General features: G+C 30.3%; 4 protein-coding genes across 6 annotated transcripts; 1 reads left to right on the top strand and 3 right to left on the bottom strand.

Moving 5' to 3' along the window:
• The first annotated feature begins 11,537 nt into the window (after positions 1–11,537).
• Positions 11,538–13,154, top strand: LOC113871562 (protein UPSTREAM OF FLC). The gene is made up of 5 exons (XM_027508653.1): positions 11,538–11,742; positions 11,848–11,917; positions 12,003–12,115; positions 12,228–12,903; positions 13,046–13,154. Exons 1-5 carry the CDS (start codon positions 11,538–11,540, stop codon positions 13,152–13,154), a joined length of 1,173 nt encoding a protein of 390 aa, XP_027364454.1.
• A 1,677-nt stretch (positions 13,155–14,831) lies between these two features.
• On the bottom strand, positions 14,832–19,465 carry LOC113872555 (protein arv1 homolog). Of its 2 annotated transcripts, XM_027510190.1 has the most exons (10): positions 19,397–19,465; positions 17,612–17,780; positions 17,461–17,508; positions 17,277–17,366; positions 16,599–16,644; positions 16,404–16,486; positions 16,216–16,310; positions 15,547–15,613; positions 15,343–15,418; positions 14,832–14,958 (listed from the first exon to the last, which is right to left on the bottom strand). In XM_027510190.1, exons 2-10 carry the CDS (start codon positions 17,696–17,698, stop codon positions 14,855–14,857), a joined length of 696 nt encoding a protein of 231 aa, XP_027365991.1. In that variant the 5' UTR covers positions 17,699–17,780; positions 19,397–19,465; the 3' UTR covers positions 14,832–14,854. The 2 variants fall into 2 exon arrangements, with proteins under 2 accessions (XP_027365991.1, XP_027365992.1); XM_027510191.1 differs by lacking the exon at positions 17,277–17,366.
• A 930-nt stretch (positions 19,466–20,395) lies between these two features.
• On the bottom strand, positions 20,396–22,059 carry LOC113873578 (protein NEN4). Its single transcript, XM_027511750.1, has 5 exons — positions 21,607–22,059; positions 21,469–21,515; positions 21,046–21,109; positions 20,752–20,928; positions 20,396–20,646 (listed from the first exon to the last, which is right to left on the bottom strand). Exons 1-5 carry the CDS (start codon positions 22,057–22,059, stop codon positions 20,554–20,556), a joined length of 834 nt encoding a protein of 277 aa, XP_027367551.1. The 3' UTR covers positions 20,396–20,553.
• A 1,310-nt stretch (positions 22,060–23,369) lies between these two features.
• On the bottom strand, positions 23,370–26,838 carry LOC113872548 (bifunctional aspartate aminotransferase and glutamate/aspartate-prephenate aminotransferase-like). 2 transcript variants are annotated; one of them, XM_027510179.1, is made up of 10 exons: positions 26,485–26,838; positions 26,208–26,413; positions 26,021–26,114; positions 25,821–25,924; positions 25,096–25,344; positions 24,887–25,000; positions 24,595–24,678; positions 24,193–24,363; positions 24,001–24,114; positions 23,370–23,856 (listed from the first exon to the last, which is right to left on the bottom strand). In XM_027510179.1, exons 1-10 carry the CDS (start codon positions 26,645–26,647, stop codon positions 23,716–23,718), a joined length of 1,440 nt encoding a protein of 479 aa, XP_027365980.1. In that variant the 5' UTR covers positions 26,648–26,838; the 3' UTR covers positions 23,370–23,715. The 2 variants fall into 2 exon arrangements, with proteins under 2 accessions (XP_027365980.1, XP_027365979.1); XM_027510178.1 differs by having other exon boundaries at positions 23,378–23,856; positions 26,208–26,439; positions 26,520–26,838.
• Positions 26,839–27,909: the final 1,071 nt, after the last annotated feature.

The raw sequence follows: 27,909 nt of genomic DNA, 5'->3' as shown, positions 1-27,909 counted from the left end.
GAGTTTAACAATGGAGGAAGATATTGTCAAAAATTAATGGAAGCTATGGAAAAAAATCAACAAAAAGTATCTTCACATCAAGTTCGGCGATATGACATACAAAGAATAAGGTTTGAGGTTGAAGAGACTTTTAATCCAGTGACGCAAAGGGGTGATAATAAGTGGATAGTCATATTATCCACAAGTTATTGTGAGTATAAAAGTTTAAGGCATTCCGATATTCGTACTCACATGCAGGATTATTACGATTTAAAAATAGAAACATATCCCATGCCCACATCATAAGTAGTGGAGTTAATCCTCCAATACCAGAACGCCCAATATTTGTAGACATGCATAACTCTCGGTATAGGAAAACCAAAGCTGCAACTCCCCAACTATACTCCCCTGTCATAGTAAAATCCTCTAACAATGGAAGGTACCTAACTAGGACCCTGCTTAAGGAATGATCAGCCAACATGAACCCACCTATCAACCTCAGAATATAAATTCTAGCAAAGCGAGTAAGCTGAAGTTTGTTCTGGTTATGCATTGCAACATGTGTAAAGTGTTGATCCAACCAACTCAACTTCAAACTACTCCCACTAAATGCATCAGCAGGTGGTCTAATACCAAGCAAGTCCTCCACAATTTGTGCCCAATTCTCTCATGTAGCTGCAATCACTGTCTTTCCATCTATACGAAGTCCTATCTGAATAGCGATATCCTGAAGAGTTATAGTACACTCTTCAGGAGGCATGTGGAAGGTATGAGTCTCTGGCCTCCATCTTTCCGCCAAGGCTGTAATAAGATATCGATTAATAGGAAAACATACCAACTGAGCTACTCCAGCAAATCCAGCTACAGTAAGATGAGGAAGTATCTCCACTAGAACCCCCTCCATGCCAGCCGGTATAAAGTGACTCCTCCTTACTTTCAAAATTGGGTGGTCACGTCTATCCAAATGTACTCAAATACGTGAATAGGTTGATACCTCAATAAAGAACCATCCTCTGGGTCAGGATTTAAAACCTTACTCCGCAAAGAAAATGATGTCATCTGAAATGAAATTTGTCAAGTTAAACTAAAATTATATACATTAAAATTAATAGATTAAAAATTCTATTGAATATTATCATTTTATTATTCATTATTACCTAATTTTTATTACAATTATTTAACTATAACAATTTCAAATATTCAATTTAACTTAAATTTTTTTAAAATAACAATACAATTTTTTTTTATTTATTAAGAATTTAACAACTTTTAAACATAATTTTATTATGATAATACATAGCCAAAATTTAATTACTCTAATTTTAAAACAAAACATACTTTCATACACTAAATTAATTATTATATATCATACTATAATATGAAAATTTTAATAAAAATTTCAATTAATTAACGAAGACCTTTTTATATTTTTTTTCTAAAATTTACAATTACATTAAAATTAACAACTATTTTAAATAAATACATAATTTTATCACCCTTAATTTATTTATGTAATTCTTAATAGTAAATAATAAATTCATTATTTTTTTAATTTCATTATTCTTATTCAATAATAATTTTGTATCTTAAATTATAAAGTTTATTTTTAATATGTAATGTTTTAAATAAATTTAAAGAAAGAATTATTTTATTTTATAATTAATATTTTTATGAATATAATACTTTAAATTTGTTTATCATTATTATATTTTTTTTCATATTTTATCTATTCTATAATATAACTGTATATGTTATTTTTTAACAATAATTTTAATAAAAATATTCTATTTTTTTATAAACAAAATATTAGTTTTACTATATCTAATATATTTTTTTCACAAATACTTTTTTTTTCTTAATCTACCATCAACATATAAAATTTATATAAAATTTATTATTTATCTTACATTAATTATTTATTATTCTCACTGCATTTCATATATATTTTTCCATTTAATAATTTTCTTTCCTCTTATTTTATCAATTTATTACAATAATAATTTATCTTATTATTTAATAATTAATAAATATCATTTAATTACTATAATCTTAATTTAATATAATTTCAAACAAACTAATTATAAATAATGCAAATTATATATATTATATTATTATATTATATAAGTTCTAAAAATATTTATCTAAAATTTTAATTATTACAAATACATAGATTAATATAATTAATATTTAAAAATAAGTTAATTTGTGCACTTGCACAGCAGCCTGATTTCGTCTGGATTTAGACCTTCTTCTTCACGAACAAGCGCCTCATCCACTCAGCCCCAAATCTTTTACCTGCACTCCATTTCAAAGTCACATGCATGTCATTTAATATAAAAATGATATTTAAAAACAAAATATATTGACATTATTATAATTTTACCTTTTATAATGTATTTTCTCACACAAAATAGATTCTGTATGCCAACAAATTTAAAATGCTGCTATGTTATTTTGTTCGGTAATTCTGCAAATGATGTAGTATGGAAACATGAATGGAGCAAGGAAGAAGAAAGGATCTCCGCGTCATGTAAACAGTCAATTTAGTAAACCACGTGGACCAATCGTGTTATTATCGTTCCTGAGCCAGGCGACAACAGAGTCAGCATAGCTCCAGCGGACTCTTTACAAGTTTGCCACTTGTCTTATTTATTTCTTAGCCATCGATCAAATTTTATTTAATTTTTTTTTTTTGTTTTTAATGTCGTCCTGCTTTGGGACGACTCTGATGTCAGGTGGCATTCTCCACTCTAGACCAGAAATTTATTTCGTTACAACTCTATTTTGATAATTTTTTTTTAATTACCACAATATGTCAAAAAACCCGGATGAAGGGGGTCTTAGATTTTCTAATTATGCCTTAATAGTTAAACAATGACTCGTTCTTGTACGACCAATCCCAAAATAAATAAAAAAATTGGTGCCTACGGTTGTGCAAAGATAACTAGCAAGGGTGAGAGATAAATTGAATCAAACGGTTCAAATTGATTTTCTAAATGATTTTTCTGATAGAATTTTTATTTGTAAAATGTAATGCATCGATCAACATGTGGTCACCGTTTGTTTTTTCTCCCCTTTTTTCGTTTTTCATTGGTCCATTTCACTTCCACTTTTTGCTAATTGTTCCATTACGTTTGCTTAAAAAGCAAGTTGTTATTTGGGGCTTGAGTTGAGCCCCACTTATTCGCCCAAAAATACAAAAAATGTCGAATATAACGGCCGAACATAAACAAAAGAGCAGATAAAAGAAAGGCCCAACCAGAAATAAGCATTAACAAAGGAAGAAACAAAATCATAGACAACAGAAGAATACGATGGAGTAAACGCATTAATCGAGGAAGAAAGATCTACGTCGAGAAACTTGGGACTTTATCTTTAATTCATCTTAGTACAAAGAATCCACCTTGGAATCTTCTGAGTACACTTGATTTGTGTGTTTTATATAATAGAGTTGAATTACGCTTTAATTTACTCATTAACAAAATGTAACACTATTTTAAGACAAAATGTGTTTTCAAGCACGCAAAAACTGTTATGTTAATAAGCAAATTACGAAAACAAAATTATATATATATATATATATATATATATATATATATGCAGACACGAAGGGAGGGATTAAATTACACCATATATTAAGCTCAATAAAATGATATATTATCTTTAATAATGGTTAATTAAGGGTAAAATTTATCAACCTGACTATTAATTTGCATACAATTTTACAAAGATAACTTTTTTATGTAAACTTTAAATTTAATGATTGAATATGATATTTGATGGATTGTTAGAGGAAACACAAATGGGTAGTCCAGTGGGTAATTTATTGATATGACAAAGAAAAATGCATGGTTGATGAAGTGACGTGCTAACCACTGATGAATGTATGGTAGGCGCACTGTTAAAGAGCAAAGAGCTTTTCCTCTGTGGTGTTCCGTATGACTGGGAACCATCTTAGATTGTCATTGGAGAGCGACCTACCTATCTTCACCAACGTTCACTTCAGTGCTCAATTTTAGTGAATAACTGTTCACTCTGTCACCCTACCACGGATGTACATGTGCATGTTACTACCTATTATTAATTTAAGAATTTTAGCATCTGATATCAAGTTTTCAAATAAATTATCAACAAAACATTTTCCATAAAGGGACCAGGAGAAGGGCTGTTAAGGGAAATAAATGGTTGAGCTTTTTCTTTTATTTTTAGACATTGTAGGCTGATCATAAAGTTATCTTTTAAATTTTTTAGGTGATAAATTGATTCAAGATTTTCGTTATTTATTTTGCTTATCCAATAATTATTTTTAAAAGCAAACATATATAATTTTTTTCTTTTTAGGTAGATTAAGTTAACAATTTTTTATATGATAAAAAAATTAATGTTTTATCACTTTTTTATTTTTGACAAATGATATTATTATTATTATTATTATTATTATTATTATTATTATTATTATTATATTTAAACAAAACACTTAATTATTATAAAAATATAATGATATATGACATTTAAGTGATTATGTAATTATTAACAGGATTTTAATTTTAGTGACTTTTTTTATTATTTTTGTTCATAAACTCAAACATGGGTAACAGGGTGACACTACGTGACAAAGTTTTGGCATATGTCTACTTTATTGAGTTCAAATGCTCTCTTGATTTATGTTGGTAGATTCTAGCTATAAATTCCTTTACATCGTCGTAAATAATTTTATCGACAGCTAATTTAACGAACAATTATTGTATGGTTTTTGGCAACATTGTAAAGTACAGAGTACAAATCTCACTCCAATCCAGTTCCATTTCTACCCCATGTAACACTAAAACCTAAAAATAGTGTCTGAAGTAGCATATATAGGTATGTAAGTTTCTTAAAACCATCAAATAATAAGATTCGGATTCTCTTTAGATCACGCAAAAACTAGATGTTCAGTCATTTTTTTCGCTTAAGTGGGTTATTTTTGCTTAAAATTATGACAAAATGGCTTAAGCCAATTTTTATAAAACAAATGACTTAAGCGAAAAAAAAATAGCTTAAGCGAAAATAATAGGCTTAAGCAAAAAATTGACAGAGAGTTTTAATTTTTACTCAATTTTCTCTTCTTCTTTCCCCTAAACATAACATTCCCTCCTCAACAATATTCCGGTACTCTACTGGTTATTACTTGCAACAGAACCGGTATACTTGCCGTGTTTGAAGAAAAATAAACCAACACTCTTATACTTAACTCTTCTCTTTCCCCTCCTAACTCTCTTTTCCTTCAACCTCATACCTAACTCCTCTCCTCTTCTTCTCATTCTCACATCACCAAATATCTATCTCTCTCTTTTTTCTTTATACTCAACTCTTCAATTTCCTCTTCTTTCACCGTCACTACTATATCACCCGCTCTCCTTGTATACATTCATTCTTAATCCTCTCTCTTCTCTACACTCAGCCTTCATATCTTCAAACACACAAAATTTACTTAAGATAAAATAATTCACTTAAGCGAATACACAATTCACTTAAGCCAGAAAAATTAGCTTAAGCTAATTTTGCATAAAAAAAATTTGGCAGTGGAAGAAGAAGAAAGTGAAGAGTTGAGTGTAGAGAAAATAGAGGATTAAGAATGGACGTAGACAAAGAGAGCGGGTGATATAGTAGTAACTGTGGAAGAAGAGAAAATTGAAGAGTTGAGTATAGAGAAAAAAGGGAGAGATAGGTATTTGGTGATGTGAGAATGAGAAGAAGAGGAGAGGAGTTAGGTATGAGGTTGAAGGAAAAGAGAGTTAGGAAGAAAAGAGAAGAGTTAAGTATAAGAGTGTTGGTTTATTTTCCTTCAAACATGACAAGTATACCAGTTTTGTTGCAAGTAATAACCGGTAGAGTACCAGAATATTGTTGAGAAGGAAATGTTATGTTTAGGGGAAAGAGAAGAGAAAATTGAGTGAAAATTAAAACTCTCTGTCTATTTTTCGTTTAAGCCTATTATTTTCGCTTAAGCCATTTTTTTTATGAAAATTGGCTTAAGCCATTTTGTCATGATTTTAAGCGAAAACGACTGGACGTCCAATTCCCGCGTGAATTGGAGAGAATCTGGATCCCAGATAATGCAAGAAGATTTCACAAAACCTATGTCATGGCGATAATAGTGATCCTGCAAGTGATAAGGATACAATCATATATGATTAAACTGAAAAAGGTTAAAACAATGACCACTATATATAATCAACTTAACAAAATCGATAAATGTAGCAAACACGATTATCTTATATGCAATGATATTTATACATTCGATCAGAGATGATGCCTTTTGGCAAAACTTTAATTTTATTCTTTTGTTTAACTGACATTTCAAAACAATCCTTTTCTACCTGATTTGGATTTTTGGAAATGTATATAATATATATTACTATAGCACTCCGTGCTCTAATGTATTTGTGAATTACTAAATTTTTAACTTGGGAACAAAAATACAAACAAATCACATCTGATAACAAGAATGCACTGGTAATATAGTTCCTGAATAACAAGGATGGAGTAAATTTCACCTCATCGTAATATGGTTAGTCATTTATGATTAAGTCAATCTTGATAGTAAGCGATAGGTCTAGAACATGGATTACACGTAGTACTGAAATTAAAGACTAATTTTTTTTCATACAAAAACGAATATGTAGACAGGGATGGAAATAGGTCAGACCGCCTAATACGGGTATGTGGTCTGACCTAGTTTAGGCCTGACTTGACCTGACTTTTTTAATAAACAAATCAGGCTTGGACTATTTTTAAGTCTTGTTTAAGTAAATAAGTCAGGCTTAAGCTGTTTATAAAGTCTATTAAGCTTGACAGGCTAGCTTGTATAAATTTATAAATATATATTATATTTAAAAATAGAGCTGTCAAAATATATTTAAATAATTAAGTTATTTAATAATATATTTTTTATATTCTTAATTATGTTATTATTAAATTAATATATTATGTTATATTTTTATTTTTTATAATTATAATAAACAGAAATTATATTCTATTAAAAAATTTTATACATGATTTATATTACAAAAAAATATATTATTAAAAAAGTATATGTTTATAATTTATACATTATTTTTGTAATATAAAAACAAAAATATTTTTAAAAAAATATATATAAAAAAGTAGCAAATAATATAAATTATATAATAATATATTTTTTTATAATTTGTACATGTTTTAATTAAATTATTAGTTAATTTATCAATTTATATGTAATATATAAGTATGTGTTTTAATTTATTGTATTAGTAATATTTTCTATATTACATTAATGTTACAGTGTAGTTAATTTTGTATGTAATATATAAGTATGTGTTATATTTTCTATATTATATAAATATAAGGTAAATTATTATATTTGTTTGAATAAGCTGTAGAGCAGCAAAATTTTTGAATAAGATTAGAATGCAATCAAAATTAAAGAAACTAATATTTAAAAATAAAATAATATTATATTAATTTATTTTTTATATTCTTAATTTTATTATTATTAATATTTAATTATTATATTAATATATTATGTTATAATTTTTATTTATAATAAATAAAAATTATATTATATTCAAAATTAAAAATATTTATACACGATTACATGTGTTTAAAAAATAAATTTATTTAATTATAAATTATTATATTTGTTATATTTAAACAAGTTGAAGAAAAATACGACACGATTAAAATTAAACTAATTAAAATTTAAAAATAAAATATTAATATTTTTTTAATAAATTTTTCATATTTTTAATTTTATTATTATTAATATTCAATTATTATATTAATATATTATGTTATAATTTTTTATATTTATAATAAATAGAAATTACTTAAATATAAATTATATTTTATTTAAAAGGAAAAATTTATGAAAAAATGATAAGAAAATAAAATAAAAATTTATTATAATATATGTATATATATATAGACCATGTAGCAAATAATATAATTATAAATAAATTATATAATAATATATATTTTTGTAACTTGCACGTATTTTAATTAAATTATTAGTTAATTTATCAATTTATATGTAATATATAAGTATATATTTTAATTTATTGTATCAGTAATATTTTCTATATTACATTAATGTTATAATGTAGTTAATTTTATATTTATTTGTTAATTTAAAACAACAAATTAATGAAACAAATAAAATTAAATATTTTGTAATTATTTTTTTAATTTAATAGTTATTATTATTGTCATTATATGTATATATATATTGCATTAAGTTTAAATTTATTTATTTTTTAAAATATAATAATTTTCTTTTAATTGATTCAAGAAATTGTGTGAATATTTTTTTTTATCAATTTTATGTGTTTACTATATTTTTATTTGTTGAATAGAAAATATTTTTAAACAAACAAAATATATTTATAAAATAAAACGAAAATATTTACTATTTATATAATTTTAAAAATTAAATCAAGAAAAATATAAATATAAATTTATTAATATAAAATATTTACAATTAATACTTAAATAATATTTTAAAAATTATTTAGAAAATTATATAAATATTATTATAATTATTTAATAATTATTAATAACATAAACAAAAATTAGAAAGATATATAACTAATTTGATAATAAAATATTTATATTTTTATTAATATATTTTTTTTGTAACAAACTTTATTAATAGGCTTCAGATTAAGCCAATCATAAAATAAAGTCTCTAACAAGTAACAGGTAAAGTTTAAACCTAATAATTATATTACAGGTCAAACTTGTTTAGAATAAAGCGTAGTCTGACCTGTTTTCATTTCTATACGTAGAAGAGCGTATTAAGTATAAAAACTAATTAAATATTTAAACCAAAACAAAAATAGTTAAGTGATTTATAATCAATTAATATTGGGTTAAAGCCACGTTGAACAAGGTTATAATAAATTGAAAGTTGCTATGATGGGCAAATAATGAGAAAAGATGTGGGGCATGATCCGCAGGAGGCAAAGAGACAGAAAAGGGATAATGGTGTTGGGGTGTAGTTGAAAACTATTTATGCATCATTGCATCATCCATGGCCAAAGGAGCTTCCAAGATCCAACATGCAATGCAAAAATCAGTTCTATCCGAAGACCTCTTAAAGTTTCTGATTTGTTTTTCCCTTTTCGTGATCATCGAACAATGCACCCTGCAACCTCAGTTCGGATAAATGGGGTCCATCAACTGATCAACCGGACCCCATGCTCTGTGTGTAGTACGCACGTAACACAAAATGCTGTATTGTTTCACTCTTTTGCTATATTATATAATAAATTAAAATTTTAAATATATTTGTAGTCTTTTATATTTTTAATTCAGTATCTATTTTTTTATTTCGAATTTTATTAATAATAAACTGGTTAATTAAAATGTTATTATATATTAAGCTTTTACAAGACACATCAATCAATAGAAACAAACAAATTAATTTAGAAAAAACTAGACGTGAAAGTCAATTTTTAAAAGAATCTAAATAAAATGTTGCGCAAGTATATATAAGAAAAAGAGTGGATAATTTGTTCCAACAATACATTTTCAATTATCTTTAAAAAAAAACATTGAAAAAAAATTCACATCGAATTGTAAATGTTTTTAAACTACTCAAAAAAATTTGCTTCCCTAGTTCACCTACCAACCAAGGGTTGATTCAATGGTACGTGTTTTTCTTCTAATTACTAGAAGAGCTAAATTTGTAGTGATGTAATTATTTTAGATTTAAACAAAGTTACTTGTTATAATGATAGAGGTGACTTAGAATAAAAAAGTCCTTCTTCCCCTAGTTACTGCTCCAAATTTTTCTTTGAGTAATGATATATGTATAATCTTTTAAGGTAATACCAGTAATTGCGTCATATAGAAGAAAGAAATCCTCAACAGAAAGCAAACAAGAAAATGATAACTTGGGAAACCTGATAGAACATAGATTTTACATATACATATAGACTGCTTACTAATAATTCCAAAATCTAACATAACTTTAACTCTTTTTTTTTCATTAAAAAAATTTCAGACTAATTCCCTTTCAATCAGTTATGTATATATATTCTTATCCTTATGTTAAGGCATCAGTTAACAAATAAAAATATTTTTTATTAAAAAACAAAATAATTTATTTCGTAATGTTAATATATTTAATGTAATTTTAAATATTTTTTATCAATTTCTTAATCAACATCTTTATAAAGATATTTTCAATAAATTTAAATAAATATTAGAAGTCCCTTAGAGAAGAGGACAGTACTTATCCTAAGAAAGCAATGGCGTAACCACAGTAATAATAAAAATAGCGGTAGGCTAGTCAATGAACATGAAACCTGCAGACACTCATTCGTGTCTATTCCTTGGTCACCATGTAGCTGTGGTGTTTCAACTTTCTTGTTTCAAATCTAAGGTGAAGTGATCCTACTCTTACGAGAATCATTTTATGTTACCATTGATATATATAATCACATTAATTCCAAAAAAATGAAACTATATAAGTAAAACTTACAGATTACCGATGTAAACAAAGAAAGATCGAATAAAAAGGGAAATTATATATATGTTCACTTTAATTAAACTTTTTATAATTAGCAACACTAAACACCTTCCTTTTGGTTACGATTATACTAATTTCTTTTGCAGCGAAACTGGGAGATAGAGACAAAGAAGAATTGAAGTGGGAAAAAGGTAAAATGGCGTCAACGATGGGAAGTAAAATTGGCAAAAAGGTATCCGTACTGAGCAATCTCTGGCAATGGTCATTGTTGTCTCAAATCAGGAACAGAGGGATAGCAAAGTCAAATTAAATTCATTTATGGGACGCTGATTGAGACCACAGCGTTGAGGCTTTTTTCTACTAGCGTGTTACCTTTTGCTTTCACCCACTCCTTCTCCCATTGTGTCTTTCTAATTAACGGTACTTTTAAAAGCGAATCTTTTCTGCATTGATATGTACCATCCCCGTTTTACGCTTTTTTTAAGGTCTATGGACTATGAACTATAGACTGCCTCTCATCTCCTCCATGCATTGAAATATGTAAAATAACACTCTTCAATTCCAGAAAACACTTCTTTTTAATCCTAATTACATGCATTCTCGCTAACTACCAAGGTATAAATCAACAACATTATATAAATTATATTAATTAAGAACGTGAAAAGCTTTTTTTTTTAAAATATCTTTTCGTAATATTTGTAAGGAGCGTGAGAATATTAATTCTTAAAGTTAGTTTTAAATATTTAAAACAATGAAATTTTATTAAAATATATACATCTACTACATAAATTAAAAGAACTGTTATTATTTACTTTCAAAAATTATTATTAAACATTGTTACCAACTTTTGTCATTGAGTTTCTTATCCATGCAACATTAATTACACACTCTGAGTCTCTCTCTTTTTGCTGGTCCTTTCTCAATCAGTTTCATTCTCGTCTCGTGTGAGCATAATAAAGAGGTATTCTGTGGCCTACTGGGTGGCGGTGCTTTCCTTCCTCGTTCCTCAGCCACCGTTGTCAACACCAAGAAAAAAAGGTGAATTTTTGAACAAGTTTTGTTGAGCATGGACGTTGTTCGTTCAAATCAAAGAGGTAATAATAATAACAGAGAAACCAGCCCAGACCGTGCCAAACTATGCAGATTGAAGCAAAAGGTGAAGCCCTCCAGAAAAGTTCAAGTCGTTTATTATCTCTCACGAAACGGCCTATTGGAGCATCCTCATTTCATGGAAGTTACCCTTTTGCCCAATCAACCTCTCCGTTTAAAAGGTAAAATATATCTAATGAGTTTTTATATATAGCTACATTGTTATCAATTTTCTTCCACCATAACTTGATTCGTTTGTTTTTTAATTTACATTTAATTTGATAAAGATGTATTCGATCGGCTAATGGCTCTCAGAGGGAGTGGCATGCCTTTGCAATATTCATGGTCTAGTAAAAGGTATGGCTTCTTACAGTATTATTATTATAAATTTATTCATGTGCTACCCACACTCGATTTTGTTCAATTACTTTGGCAATTTCAGGAGCTATAAGAGCGGTTATGTGTGGTACGATTTGGGACTTAAGGATGTAATACATCCCGCAGAAGGAGGAGAATATGTACTCAAAGGATCCGAACTAGTGGAAGGATGCTCTGGTTAATTACTCTCTCTTCTCTTCAACAAGATTTATTGTTGCAATTATAATAATTAATACAAAAAATTAATTAACTAATTGGTGATTGTTGTTATTAAATTTAATTTATGCAGAAAGATTTCAGCAAGTGAACGTGAGCAACAAACAAGCGGTATATCAACAAGCGGAAACAAATTACAATTACAATTCAAAAAGTAAAGCATTGAGTGGGTGCAGGCAACAGAAAGAACCTGAAGAATACGAAGAATACGAGGAACAAGAGAAAGAGTACGAGGATGGAGAGAAAACAAGCTACACGAGTTCCACCACGACACCCCACTCGCGTTGCTCCCGAGGTGTGTCCACGGAGGAACTGGTTGACGAGGAAGAGCACGATGGTCAAACTCAAAACAACGCTACAAAGGTAGTTATTACCAGAACCAATAACCATTCGCCACGTGGTAACGCTATTGCTCCTCCTTCGAACCCAACGAGTCACAATGTGAAACGAGTTGGGGATGGAAGTGAGTCAGGAGCGAGTCGTTACTCTGTTTTGTTGCAGCTGATAGCGTGTGGCGGTGAGTATAAGATGAAGGGGAAACAGGAAGCGAGGCTTAGCAATGTGGGGACGAAGCAGAGAGAGAGAGAGAGAGAGAGAGAGTTTGTGTGTGAGAATGAGATGATGATGAATCCGAGGTTGTTGGGAACAGAGGAGAAGGAATACTTCAGTGGTAGCTTGGTCGATTCCATCAAAACGGACCGGATTCCCCATCCACTGCTTAAGAGGTCAAATTCCTATGACGAACAAAGGTAGATAATTTTAACTTATTAAAGCTTGATGTTTGTATTTTCTTATTTTAAAGTAAAATGAGTGAAAGTGTGGTTGATTTTGAAGTTTCTAGCTATGCTTGATTTTGATGCATAAGTATATTTGTTTAAAATATTGATGTAGGAGAAGCAAGTTAGGGATGGAGGTAAAGGAAGAAGAGGGGGAGATGAAGGGAGGGATGAAAGAGAAATGCATCCCTCTTAAGAAATCTCCGAAAGAGAGTAGGAAATGATGGGGACATCTGCATCATATGCGCAGGAATTTATGGGATTTGTAATTAATACGCTAGTAATTTGGGTTGTTGCCTGCGTTATTAATTTCTTTTCACTTTTAGATTCTCTCATTAATACTGCTGCTGTGTTTCTAACTCATGCATATCATTAACCTCACATCAAAAAATGGCTAGAATTTCACTAACACGTTCTTTTCTTTTAGGGTTAATACTTTTTAGTTTTCTCCAGCCATTATAACAATTTATATATAATTACATTTTTAACGTCTATTTAAGAGCATACAGTAAATTTTTAATAATAAATTTTAATTAAAAATTATAAAATATCAGAAAATTTAATGTATTAATAATATTAAAAGCTATATATTTTTTAAAAATATTATTTATTAATTTTCATTATGTGTTCTTTGATATATGTTAGGAAATAGATACATCATATTACGTTTTAAAAAAATTATAAAATTTAATGTATTGAAAAATATATTATAGTACTTAATATTATTTTTAATAATTTTTTACTAATTAGAAAATTCGTAATTTTTTTACTCTTTTACTTGGTACTCCCCCACTCATTAACTTTTATGCTTTAGCTGGAAAAGGATAAATATTAAAAAATTAAAAATAAAGAGAAATTTGATAAAAGGAATGTTATTTGATTTTATTGAAAAAGAAAATAAGAAGAAAAAGATAATCTTGTTTAATGGCATTGTATAATTATAATATAAAAAATTGATTGGAAAAGGATGGATTTCTTTTTTAATATTAATCTTCTTTCTTATGTTTTACGGCAAGAATGATATGAATCTTTTCTGCGTGCGGGGCTGATGCGGACTTTTTCATATATTCAAGCTTATGTTTTATTTGGAAGATAGAAAAAAGAAAAAAAATACGAATGATATACCTTTTTGGGTTAATTGAAGAAAAAAAAATTGACTTTTAAAAAACAAAAATCCATACTTTTTCTTCTGTTTATTTTTTCTTTATTTTAAATTTTAAATTTTTTTTCTTCCCCTCGCTTTCCTTTCACCCTTCCAAATGGATGGTTAATGTGGGAGTGTAAAGCATCAAGCCGAGGAGGTACTAAAAAATTTTCCTATATATATATATATTTTTTTTTTTTAATTTTTTTTTTTGAATGTGTATAAAAAAATTAAATGAGATAAAAATGATATATAAAATTAAACAATGTCAGTTTATTTTATTTTAAAATGAAATAATTATTTCTTAAGAAATACTAATATAAAAATAACTGAAAGAGTAAGTAATTATATCTTCAAAACACGGATCGAAACACACCAAATAAATGTCAATTAAATTCTAGAAAAAAGTAAAACCTTAAAAATTTAATAAATCGCAAATGACAGGAATAATTGGTTCTCCGAAAAAAAATCATGAGGCCGTTTTCCCCACGCGTTTACGATTTTAAGAAACTAAGATGCCGCGTTTAAATGCCTTTCTCCAGGGTCATAAAAGGTGTCAAGAAATGAATGATCATTTAGGTGCTAAGCAGTGCAAACGACTAAATGTAAGCATGTGTAAGGAAGAAATAAAATTTCAATGAGCACATATATATATATATATATATATATATATATATATCAGAAACAAAATTGATACAAAATTCTGCTACCAATACATTCGCATGGCAATGAAAAACTAAATCATGCTGGCAAGTATGGCATTTGACTCCAAGCCTAGCATCAATTGCCCCAACAATATGTGCTCCAGTATCCAACCAAAAATTTTATAGTATATGCACTGAAGCAGGTCAAAACACATCGACTCATACTTGACTCAGTCATCACTGGTACAAAAAAAAAAAGCTCATCAGTGTTCAGTGGCATGCTTTATATTTCAAGACTGACAATTGCAGGTAAGCATTATTATGGTCATCATTGAAGTACTTTTATTTCATTTTTATTCCCTCATCAAATTAATTCTCACATGAGTCGCACATATTGCAGTTCGAGTTAATTTCATTACTCCCACTGGCTATTCAAACTAAAAACACATACCACACTACCATATATGTGAAAGCACCGCAACAGAATACTGGCTTATACAAAAGTTGGGGATGGAATATAAATGATTGAGGGATATCATACATAATGGCGAATTTGTGTGATGTTTGCATTTTAAATTAGTATAATTACAGATATCTCTAACATTCAGCAGCATGATTACTAACCTTTCAATGCCACTGCATTAGATGATAAACAAAATAATTCAATGATGAAGATCACAGAAGATGGAAATTCCCAGACCTATAGGATAGATACTTGAAAAATTAAAAAGATAGATTGCATTCAAAAACACATCATAGACAGGTACAGGAAGCGCTAAACAATAAAACTAAAAAAACCAACTTAGATTTCTTCATTGCAGACATTACCGTCATGGCAATAAGAAAAATCTTGAAGTAACCTGAAATCATGAGTACAAGCAGAAGGTCATTGCACCTGCACAGACAATTACATCTAAGCTTAAGTGATCTTGAAGATCTAGAAACACTAAACTAAAACTGATATGGATACAGGATTGTAATTAATCAAAAACAACTAATTAATGCTTCCACAAAGTTAAAACTGGCAGAAATAGTTCCATATTCTATCATGCCTTGTCTTTTTCTATCCCTTTAATTAAAATGTTTTAAAGCACTTTGAAAGCATGAAAATACCATGAACCTTTTGGTGCAAATTACTGCACCATCTTTTCTATGCCATATTTTCACCATTTGATCAGATTGAAATTCTTTCTCAACCATGGCTACAAACAAGTGAATTCACTACTTCATAAATAATGTTTACATAGCTCATATATTTGTGATACGATTATATTCATCATATCAAGTTCAATACGAAAACAGCAAAAAAAAAAAAAAAAAGTTTAATTCAATTCTGATAGATTCATGAGAACACTTAATGGATAATTTTGTACTTAATCTTTCTTCAAAATGCTAAAAGAAAATGTTCCTTTTTATTGATAATTAAATCAAAAGTATGTTAACTAATTGTCACATTCTTCATTACAAGTATGGTATGACAAATAAATTAGCATATACCTGGAGATGCTGATTGATGTATGGAGAAATATCTTGACTGTAAAGAAGAAAGTTAAAAGCAACATAAAATTCCCAAATAAGACATCCATCAGCATCTGCCAATGAAGACCATGTAACATTCATCATGATTGACATAAAAATCAGACCAAGTGATTCATGTAACAGGGTGATTTTATTATTATCTGCACCTTACAGCATATTGATACTAATGAAGAGAAGCTCATTGATGAACCCAATTTGCCTTTGCTGCTTTCCAAGATCATACACTTGTCTTTAAAAAGCTGTAAGGGCCTCATATATGGTTTTGTAAACCAAAAACTATAATTAAAAATTTTATGCTCCTAAAGCTTTAAAAGGAATAAGATCCACATAATAATGGATACAAGCATCAAAAAGAAGAAAAATAACAGCCAGTTTCCAGAGTAGTCCCTGCAAAGTTATAAAAAAGTATGATCAGCATGTTTAGTGTTGGAAAAAGTAGATTAATCGGATCTCATTATTTTGAGTACATGTGCCTTACATTAAAATGAATTTTATTAGCAAGTAATTGATTATTAAATTCATTTTTTGTGAATACTTGATCAGAAAATGAACTCTCACAAAGAACCATCCATGTTATCCGAGAATGTTCTAATAGATTATAAGACCAAAATAAAATACCTTATGCACATTGATAGGGCTGAAAAGCAAGTATCTACTGCAGTATATCAATTTTCTTATTTAAAGATCCAAAGTCTATTGATGAGATATTTTTCGTATAAAGTTTAGGTTTCTACAAAAGTAACTACTGCAGCATATCAAAATGCTTCATGCTGGTTATTGTAGTCAACAAAATAACAACCACTCATTGTCATCAAATAACACTTCTGTCAGTAAAGATGCTAACTGAAATTAACAAGAGATTGCCATTTTTTTTAAAATGTGATAATTGCAATAATTAAAATTGTAAAAACTGAAAACAAGTTGACATTTGCTTAAAATACATAAAAACAAGAAGTAAAGAACAGAGTAATTATACAGTATGGTACTACAGGAGAAATCATAGAGGAACTGATATATACCTGAAATTTCAAGTTTTCTTGATTGATGACATTGTAGAGGAGATGTCTATAGGCCTTGGGTTTGTGTAGTATTATATCTATTACAAGAATCTGAAACAGAAAGGGAGAAAACAAGGGAATTTCATGACAAAAAAACCAAAAGGTTTCAACTTTTAAGCCAGTGGCATAAGGGGGTACTAAGCACCATGATTTCACATTCTATGTATTCGTCTGCAACAGCCTTGCAATTCTCCTGTGACACAAACAGGATAAAATAAACAATTCACTAGTTAGGAAATTATGGACAAAAAATAATGATCTTGAGTTTTATTTTACTTTTTGAAAAAAAGGCATACACATTTCATCAAGCGAATGTTGCCTGGAGAATACTGAACATAAAGTGTTTTGATGGGACACCCGCATTGAATGCATCTGTAACCCATTGGTGGTGAAATTACAATATGGATTCAGTCAAAATGGAAGCTTCATAATTTTTGGCAGCATTTCATGAATCTGGAGCTTCAACTGCAACAAACAGACAAATGCACCTCAATTGCAAAACTCAACAAGAAAATTGAGACAAAATTTTTTGGAAGTAAGGATAAATTATGTATTAGGAACAGAGTTGAGGTACAGAAACATAAACTCTGTTTAATATGAAGATTATTGCAGAAAAATCACAAGCAAATTGCATAATTAAAGCGCCACTTTTTCTTTTTTTTTTCTTAAACCATGTTTTTCATGGCCATTTTTTTTTGTCAAAGATAAAGGTAAAAAAAAGAAAAGAGTCCTCACTAATATTTTATTGGGTGCGAAGAATGACTGACAGTTTATTTTCTTAAAAAAATGAACTTTGAAATTAAGGAAGGTCCAGGAGTTAATTATACATAAGATTAAGACAAGATGGAATTTGAATCCAAATTCTTAAAGTATACCTAATACACAAATCTAATATGCACCTGTAGTTAGTGCTAAACTCCTATAGCTATAGCTATTGCATAATTACATAGCTTGAAAATATACATCTTATCCCCTCAGTAAAATGATGGAAACAAAACAATTTCAGGCAGCACATGCTTTAAGTGCAATTGAATATTCACAAAATAACTGCGGATGTGTTTGGTTTTTTTTTTTTGCGCGCAGGGGGGTGGGGGTGTTGGAAAACAAACATCTTCACACATTTAAGCATACTGACATTTTCTAAAGTATGTGTGGGGTTAACCTGACTGACATAAAAGGAAAGAGAGCCAACTAATTAAAAAATGCACTTAAAATCATAATCTTTTCTATTTTCTTAATTAAAAAGGCATGCAACATCAACAACTCACATTGAGCATGGCAAAGCAAGAAAAAAAAAAAAAAACCAAAACCTCATTTCAATCTCCACCATTTATGCATCAAAACCCATCCTATTTTGGAAATATAAATTCCAATTCATCCTTTATTAATATGAGCCATCATTGGGCAGCTATTCTATGGTCATTTCAGACGGCATGGCATTCCAATAAATAGCAATCTTGTATCTCAGGTCACAGCCACAGTGAAAAAATTATCATCAACAATAAATAGAACCAGATCCCAGATTCTATGAATTTTTTTTTAAAAAAAAAAAAATCCATCTTCATGAGGTGCAGAAAATATTTAACGCCTCAGGCGTGAGATGTCTAATAGTCAAACAAGAAGGTTAACCAACTTGCAAATTAACACCAGTACAATTGAAATTTCTCCACCTTGATAACAGATTCAAACTACGGTTTAGTTAACCCCAGAGTAAAGAAACAAACTATGGTTCCTTAGGTAAAAATAACTCAACACAATACATATTAGTCCGAAATAGAGACTCACTTCAGCAACCAAAATCACTGTCACTAAACACTAAACAGAAAACAAACTAATTCTTCATTTGTTTAAGAAATATGCTTTCCTCAAGTTAAGGTTACAAGAAGCTCCTAACAAAACCAAGCATGCACCAATCAAACTAGTATCAGATATACATCAAAACTAGAAAACAAATGCGAGACCAAAATCGTGTGACGAAAGTGCAAGCATACACAAACCAATCAAGCTATCAACAACATTCATCGTGAAACAGAGACAATCATTAGCACATTGAACTCAAATTCATGAAAAGGTGAACCTACCAGATAGCCATAGCCAACCCAAACCGTTGGAGGAGTCACCGTTGCCGTGGATTTGAGGGAATGGAATTATGGAAGAGCCGGAGATTGTGAAATTTGGGTTCACAAAAATTGGGTCATTGGGCTTGTTGATGGGCTCCCCTCCGAATGCCACAGCCCATTCACGAGTCAGTGGGCTAGAAGACGTTCAAATAATATTTTTTAATATTATTTTCGGTAAATCTCTAAATTGGATATTTAGGGATTAACCTGTTTATATATATATATATATATATATATATATATATATATATATATACCCATAATTGTTGTAATAATATCATTTAAATTGATGTTTATTTTTATAAAATTTCAGTTTTAAAAATATTAAAGATATTATTATTTTAAATTTCACAATGTCATAAATATATCTTGATTTAAAGCGATCTGGTATTTTTAGTGAAGTCAAGGAGAATAGGACCAATGAAGTCCAGAGAATAACTTGAGATTGATGATGGTGAAGGGTTGATGTATCTGTAGTGATGAGACTTCATACTTAAAATAAGTGTTTATAATAAGAGTAAGAATAGATAAATATTCACACATAAAGTGGAGATACATAAGTTATGATATAGGAGTGAGTCTGCATTATATGCTACTGTAATGTAATCATCGAAGATTTTGGATATCATGATCATAAGCGTGTATAAGTGCTAAATGGATAGGCTAGCTGCCCCAAGATCAACAGAATTCTAAATAATTAAAAAAAGGTTGTTGCAAAATTTGTTCTTTAGCATGATTTACCTCGTTTTCAATCAACATATATTAGCGATTCAATGATACGGAAGATCTTAGTCTGTATCTGATCGAAACTCATTGTTTGGAAAATATTTTAATATCACTGTTCAATTTGATTTCGTCTACAAATACATGTGTTCTTAGCATCTTTCATTCAAGAAGTATGCTTTAAGAATTTGAATAAATGAATCAATTGAAATATACACAAGTGAATTTTTTGGCCGTTACTCGGTTTCTTTCTTGAGCTTTAGAATCTTAAACATTCTCGGAATCGTCCTAGTAAAACATGCTGGCATCTTGTGCATGCACATCTTCCTTTCAATCTGCCACCTCAACAAAACATGAGGCCTTCTTCTGAACGGAAAATCCAACTTGGCAATTCTTCACCTTAGCAATGAATGAGAATGTTTGAGTAGTTGTTGGAGAGGTGGTTGCCCTTGTGCTTTACACAACAACCCCTTCACTCTTTCGGTTACCTACGTATAAAGGAGTTCCATTATCATTCCCGTAAGATGAATATGCTGATTAACATAAAAAACTTGAAAGAAAAATTAACTAATATTATGCCAATAAGTAAAAACCTTTCCCAAACTTCCCCTAGCATAAGGGACTGTCCTCTGATATCCCAATGAAGTTGGGGGAGATTTTCTATTAGTCTCGTCTTTGCTGGGCGATTTCCCATTAGTTTTGCTTCGCGTCATAATGCTGGAAGAAGATCCATACCAATTGCCATGCAACGTGTTTGGTAGAGTAGATTCCTAACATTACCCATAAGCCATAAAAATCGTGTGAGAATCATGTTGCTAGCTGGAATATTTGTTTTCAAAGTCAAGCAATAAGCAGATTAATTAAACTAGGAGATAAAAATTACACACCAGAAACAACACCGTTGCACAGTGTTTAAGGACCTCCAAGTTCATGCGAACGTCATCTAAGCTCCTGCTTCGAATTAAAATAGTCATGAATATATATCATTCAATTTTACAAAAGCCATTATATATAGTACTCAAATTATGGATAGTTTTTCAAATATTATTTACGGGAGAAGAAAATAAGAAGCTAAAATAAATTATCTTCGTAAATTAATTTGCATAAATTAAAAAATTTATGCACATCAGCTTTTAAAAGTTAGAGAAAAAAAATTCTAAAGAAGTTAATATCTATATATTGATTTTAACTTATTAAAAAATTAATTTAATTTATCTTTTTATTTTTTATAAGTATTTATTGAAAAAAATGATTGAAATTAAGTTATTATTATTACAAGCACTAGAGTTAGAAATGCATCGCATGCATACCTATGCTTTTGCTGGCCAAGGCCAAAATAAGAAGCCAGTGTTGCCATCTGCCCATGAATAATAGTGACTGAGAATTTGAAATTATGAGGATTTTTTCACGTGAAGAATTAACATTTGTTGCTGCTATTTCTTACGTACCTTCATGTTACCAGCTCTGCGTCCAAACTTCTCAGTTAGGACCCCCAGAGAGTCAATGATTCCAACTGGTACAGGTGCTGCCCTATTGACATCTTCAAAGGCCTCTTTGATTCGAACACAGTCAAATCTCTGAATGTTATGCCCAGCCCACACCCTTCCATTCAAAATACTGAATATTCTATCTGCAACATCCTCAAAACATGGTGCATTCTCAACAGTTTCACGAGTTATTCCATCGCATCTGTTGGACTTCACTGAGACTACAGAAAGGTCTTTGGGTCTTATCAACGTGGTATAGCTCTCGATCTCGTTGAGTTTGTGGGCACTAACTACAATAGCACCAAATTCTAGGACCCAGAACCGTTGTCCACCCTTTCTGGGCACTGTGGTTTCCAAATCAAAGAAAACAATCTCAGGTGCATGCTCACTGCATGAATAAGAGGCCTCCATCATGATCACAAGGATTGCTTTTTTTCCTCCCTCAAACTTGGTTTTGGTTTCATTTGTTTACTATATATAGATGAAGTTTAGGTAGGAACGTGGTCTATTTGAACAGAAAAGTGCATGCAGAGGAAACCCAATTCTTGTTTGTGAAGGTTGATTGTCTCCAAGTTGAAGTCGCTATGCAAGGTTGCATGAAGGGGAGGGATTGATGAACTTGGGGGGTAGATGGGAATATTTAAGATGGAGAATTAAGATTGCCTTTCCTTCCTTCCCACGCTCTCATTTTCCCTTTGTTACATTGCCTTTCCAACAGGAAACTTCTAATGAAACCTTAACCTTTTGGCTATTGGAAAACTTGTCGTTGTGGGACATGTCAAGCAGTCTCCTACCTGGGAATTGATTCTACGCCAAAATAAGCATATAATATGAAACATTTTATATTAATTAATTCATTAATCCATGTATGTATCCCCTACGGATTAATTAACATTTGTTTTTCCAAATATATTTTAATTTGGGCCTATGGTTCCAAGCTTAACTGTTCGCTCTCCATTAGACAACAAAATCGTACGGCTCAGGTATCATGAGCTCTCCAAAATAGAGATTGGGCTTCATGTACGCCACCCTTGGGCTTATAGCAGCATTGGGTCCGCATGTAATTATGAAATTTAGTGGTATTCATATAAATTTGTAAGAAAAATAAGTAAATAATAAATTTTTATTAGAAATGTATTAACCTGGTTGGGTTTAGCAAAATTAATACAAACCTTACCCATATTGAGCCAATACATTTTGATTGACTTTGCTAAAACAGAAACAAATGGTCTTCGTATATCAAATTTGGATTAGTGAGAATATATCCTAAATTATCGATTCCCAGTTTCACAAGGCATGTTTGCTTTTAACAATTTATAACGCACTGGCAAACAGCTGATCACGTTGCTGTAGCTACTGATAATTCATCAGAGCTAAACAAGCAAACATAAATTTCCAACCCCTCTTAAAAATCTGAAATCAAGATTATAGCGCATGGACATAACTTTTCTAATACACACAAATATTTGTTGCTTCAGAGCTGTGTATAATAATTAAGAAAATTAATAATTCTTAAAATCTAGAAAGAAAATTAATCATAGGACTAAATTATTCTTCTTTTAGAATTAATCATTTTAATACAAATATCAATACTAAATGCTTTGGAGAAACTGTAGAGAAAGTATAAAATTGGAAAGAACAAATATTTTCTCGATATTAAAAAGTAACAAAAAAAAAAGATTGGCTGAAGTCATTATTTCGAAATTGTGTATGTAAACAAGCATAGTAGCTTTCAATCCAGGAGCAATATTTTCTACGAGCAGCTAGTTAAAATGTTATTTTGGTAGTGGCAATCTAAAATGTTGCATAAAATGTTGTGAAACCTATTTATGATTTTGACCTGACTCACCAAAATTAAGAAGACAAATGGTGTCGACCGTCCCATGCCTCTCCTGGGAACCTTATGGTAACTAAGGGAGGGGGGATTTTGTTATTATAATTAAAAATCATTAATAAGCGAGTTGTATCACTTTATTTGTGGATAAAATAGCCAAAGCCTATTATTTTTCAAAATAGACATATTACACATTGCCAACATTAAAATACACCCAATACAACAACAAATCATAATCAAACAACCGCGGCAGACCTTAGAGGGATAAGTGCTTTCTTAATTCTTTCTACTGCTGCCTGTAGGGTAGTAAGGGATTCTGCATAAGAGATGCGGATGCAAGTATCATCTCCAAATGCACTCCCTGGCACCAGGGCTACCTGTAACCAAAAATGGCAACACACTATGTTATAACTAATTAATTAACCAGTAAGAGCTCCACAACTTGGCTGCTATGTTAAGATGTTTCTTCTCTTTCAACTTTGTATATATAGATGATTTAAGCTTTACTGTAATGACTATACCTGGCCCTTATCCAGAAGATATCTACACAGGGACTCAGAATCCTCAATTTTTCCAAATCCTTCAGCTTCTCTTCCATAGTAGGAGCTGAAGTCAATGAATAGATAAAATGCTCCCTGGAAAATATTAGGTTTGAGCAGAAAAGCAGACAGGAAAAGGAAGAGACAAAATAAACAAATTAAATGAATTTGCACCTGGGGTTCAGATATTTTAACACCATCCATTTCTCCAAAACTCTTTACCAAGAAATCCCTTCGCTCCCTAAATGCTTTCACCATGGTAGAAACAGCCTCCCCACCAGCATACCCTAATCCTAATGCAGCAACTGCAGCTTTCTGAGCTATACTACTGGCCCCTGAAGTGAACTAAATTCAATAAGATGCATCAGCCAGTTTATACTGAAAATTATATTAAATAGAAACAGCAGTCCAAATTATTCCAAATGAATGCTAGAAAATCTCTTAAAGTTTCCCCTCAAACACTGAATCTGATTAAACCTAAGAATCTGTTAGATGTCATGTAGCAAAAGGAAATCAACACAAGTACGTTGTGAAGGATAAGGCAGATGAAAGTAGCAAATATAAAATGTAGCATACCTGACTTTGGATCTTTCCACATGCTGCAACAAAATGTTTTGGACCAGCAAGATACCCAAGCCGCCAACCAGTCATTGCAAAGGCCTACAGGAAACAATTTAAACATCAGGATACAATTTGAAGGCCTTCCATGTCAGGTTATAATTTACAACACCACCATGAAACAGCATAAGAACAAGGAATCCAAAATACATCATGAGCACCAAAAACATACCCAAAAAAAATCATAGTTACAAGTATCCTAGTTTTTCGGATGCAATTCTGAAAAAGAGAATGTGACATACGGACTAACCTTAGAAAATCCATTCACAGTTAAAGTTCTCTCCCACATTCCCGGTAAAGATGCAAAGCTTGTGTGAGTTGCTGGTGCATAAATTATGTGTTCATAAATTTCATCAGAAAGAACCTGCATAAAACAGCCATTAAGATCTTGAAAGGAACTATCATCTAGGCTGAACCCATTGAAGCATTGGTGATCTCACAAATGATGTTTGACTATACCAGAAGTCTTGGGTGCTTTGCTACAATCTGGGCTATCTCTTCAAGTAATTTCTTGGGGTAGACGGATCCTGTTGGGTTAGATGGAGAACAAAGAATCAGCAGTCTCGATTTTTCAGTAATTTTGGATTCAAGGAGTTTGGAATCCAAAAGGAAATTATCAGATATCGATGTTGGAAGAATCACAGGTGTTGCATCAGCCAACCTTGCCATTTCTGGGTAACTGACCCAGAATGGAGCTGGAATAATGACCTGAAATATGGGAACCATTAATGAAGCCCATTACAAGAAAAAGGAAAGATAGTATACATTAATAAGTTTGTCCTAAAGCAAATTAAACACATTTGCTACGGAGCGGCTTCTTAATTTGCTTGACCTTTGCCACAGAAGCATAAGGCTACAGGACCAATAAATACAAGATAAATTGATTAAAAAAAGGTGAGTAAAACAATTGGGAATCTTTTGAACAAAGGCCAGTCAATAATTTCAGACAGGTTGCAGAATGATACTACAAGTCTACAAGCACATACAAAGCACAAGATATTTCAAATGCATCAAAGATGTTCTTGTGTTTTCACGAAGCGAAAGACAGAAAGAGGATGAATAATTCCAATAACTTCGTTCAAACTATTCACTCATACCTAACCAAATGATCCTGCAACATAAGTAACTCTTCTAGTGCTTATACCTTCAAAGTATCAACTAAAATTCGAAAACCCTTTACAAACCTCATCACCAGGGGAGCAAACTGCAAGCACAGCCTGAGCAAGACTCTGTTTGGCTCCATTACTAACCACAATCTGATCAGGAGTATAAGTAACCCCATTCTCCTCTGCAACACCAATTCCATCACAAAGTCAGAAAAAACCCCATTTCGTACAATCAAAAAACACCATCCAAACCAAACACACAACACAATCAAACCAACCCTTTAGCTTATGACAAATCGCTTGGCGGAGCTCCAACGTTCCAGCATTGGGAGTGTACCTAGTGTAGCCCTCACGAATTGCATTAATCCCAGCCTACACAAACAACACAACCTATTACACCATATATATATTTTAAAAAAAAAAATCAGCTTTTTGAACGAAAATGGGAATGTAGAAAGATTAAACCTCAGCTATGACAGAGGGTGTGTCAAAATCCGGTTCTCCAGCTGCCAAACGAATAACGGGCACACCAGCTTGTACGAGAGCGGTGGCGTGGTCGCTTATGGCCACAGTTTTGGAAGGCTTCACGGCATTGACACGTGGGCTTAGAGAAATGTCAACGCCCGTTTCATCAAAATCAGATTTTGCCTTCACCACGATTCTTTTATGTTCTTTTGCCGCGTCCATCGCCAGGGTTCTACAAAGGCGTCATGAGAAAATAGTAAAAAAGAAAGAAGACGACGATGAAGAGTGTGAAATTGAGAGATAAGGACTGACTTGAGAGGGAGCGTGGAAAGGCTTGAGCGAAAAGAGAGGGATGAGGAAACGTGGCGAGAAGCGGGGAGCGACTGGTGACAGCAAGGGAATGGGCGCGTGGCCGCGTGGTGTTGTAGCGCGTTGGCCATGTACACTGGAACTTGGAGAAAGAGAGAGGGGAGAAAGGTAGGTTAGTGAATGAGAAAGTGGGTGTGAACTTGGGATTGTTTAACAAAGGCAGCGCAACTGAGTGAGGTGAAGAGATCGAACCATGGTAGGTGGAGGAGGTTTGGTAGGGGAGAGTTGGTAAGGCTCTTCACCTTCACGTTCAATTCAATCATTTTTTCTATTAGTCCATTTTTTTAATAATATATATATATATATATAATAAATTATTGTATATAGTTTTTTTATCTTGCAAAGACCAGTTAATTTTTTTCAATTTAAAAATGACAATAAAAATATTAAAATAGTTCTTTTTTAACATGTTTCTGAAAATATATAATAAAAATTTACTCGTTCTATTTTTTATTAGAAATTATATTTGATTCAATGTATTAATAATATTAAAATATTATAATTTTTAATAAAAATTACTATTTATTAATTTTTATCATATACTCTTAGACACATAATAAACAATTTATTAAAATATTTTAGAAGAATAATCATTAAAATATATTCTATGATACATTTTTTATAAATAATTATTTTTAAAAAAATAAATTTTACACAATAAATACTTTTAACTTTTTAAAAAATTATGAAAGCATGTTTGAAACAATGTATTGCTAATCTTTTTTAATTTTCTTAAATAATATATTAATTGTTTAAAAATTTATATTGTTTTATTTAATTTTTGAAAATTTATTATTTTTTATTTAATATTTTTGTCAATATATGTTAACTTGCCTTATTTATTTACACAATATTTGAGTTAGTTTATACCCTCTGAATGAGACGTGGTATGGATAAGACATGTTATTGATATTATTTTTAAATAAAATTTTAAGTTATATGATTAAAAAGTTTTAAATAAAAATTTGAAAATACAAAGTAAATAAAAGTATAAATATCATGTTATTATCTATATTAATTTAACTTTATATTATATGACTTAAGTTATATGTGAAAAAACGAAAAAAAACACTAATGAATTATTATGAAAATGAAAATGAGTTTGAAAGATATTTATTGAAGAAAGAAAATATAAGACTAAAAAATATAAAATTTTTAGCAACTAACAACATATTTAATTATTCCACATGATTCAGTTTTTTTTTTTTATCAAACAATTATAATTTAAAAATGTTAAATATCACTTATAAATACAATATGTTAAATAAGACACGTGCACGGCAAATGGATTAAAAAAAAAAAAAACTACACACTCATATCTAATAATGGTAAG

Source organism: Abrus precatorius, unplaced genomic scaffold (genome assembly GCF_003935025.1).
Source record: "Abrus precatorius isolate BTA unplaced genomic scaffold, Abrus_2018 Scaffold7, whole genome shotgun sequence".
NCBI classification, from domain to species: Eukaryota; Viridiplantae; Streptophyta; class Magnoliopsida; order Fabales; family Fabaceae; genus Abrus; species Abrus precatorius.
The sequence above is the reverse complement of the archived record's forward strand: the minus strand, read 5'-3'. Positions and strand labels throughout refer to the sequence as shown.

Excerpts from the sequence above, each read along its gene's own strand:
- LOC113871562 (XM_027508653.1), top strand. The coding sequence starts at position 11,538 with ATGGACGTTGTTCGTTCAAATCAAAGAGGTAATAATAATAACAGAGAA. Across the intron at positions 11,743-11,847 it reads TCAACCTCTCCGTTTAAAAG|ATGTATTCGATCGGCTAATG; the intron begins GTAAAATATATC and ends AATTTGATAAAG. Across the intron at positions 12,116-12,227 it reads ACTAGTGGAAGGATGCTCTG|AAAGATTTCAGCAAGTGAAC; the intron begins GTTAATTACTCT and ends TAATTTATGCAG.
- LOC113872555 (XM_027510190.1), bottom strand. The coding sequence starts at position 17,698 with ATGGGTTACAGATGCATTCAATGCGGGTGTCCCATCAAAACACTTTAT. Across the intron at positions 15,614-16,215 it reads ACATCAATCAGCATCTCCAG|GTGCAATGACCTTCTGCTTG; the intron begins GTATATGCTAAT and ends TTGTCTGTGCAG. Across the intron at positions 15,419-15,546 it reads TTTTTCTTATTGCCATGACG|GTCTGGGAATTTCCATCTTC; the intron begins GTAATGTCTGCA and ends TCTATCCTATAG.
- LOC113873578 (XM_027511750.1), bottom strand. The coding sequence starts at position 22,059 with ATGATGGAGGCCTCTTATTCATGCAGTGAGCATGCACCTGAGATTGTT. Across the intron at positions 21,110-21,468 it reads CTTGGCCAGCAAAAGCATAG|GAGCTTAGATGACGTTCGCA; the intron begins GTATGCATGCGA and ends AATTCGAAGCAG. Across the intron at positions 20,647-20,751 it reads CTAGGGGAAGTTTGGGAAAG|GTAACCGAAAGAGTGAAGGG; the intron begins GTTTTTACTTAT and ends CTTTATACGTAG.
- LOC113872548 (XM_027510179.1), bottom strand. The coding sequence starts at position 26,647 with ATGGCCAACGCGCTACAACACCACGCGGCCACGCGCCCATTCCCTTGC. Across the intron at positions 26,414-26,484 it reads TCAATTTCACACTCTTCATC|AACATAAAAGAATCGTGGTG; the intron begins GTCGTCTTCTTT and ends ACGCGGCAAAAG. Across the intron at positions 26,115-26,207 it reads CACCCTCTGTCATAGCTGAG|GCTGGGATTAATGCAATTCG; the intron begins GTTTAATCTTTC and ends TTGTTTGTGTAG.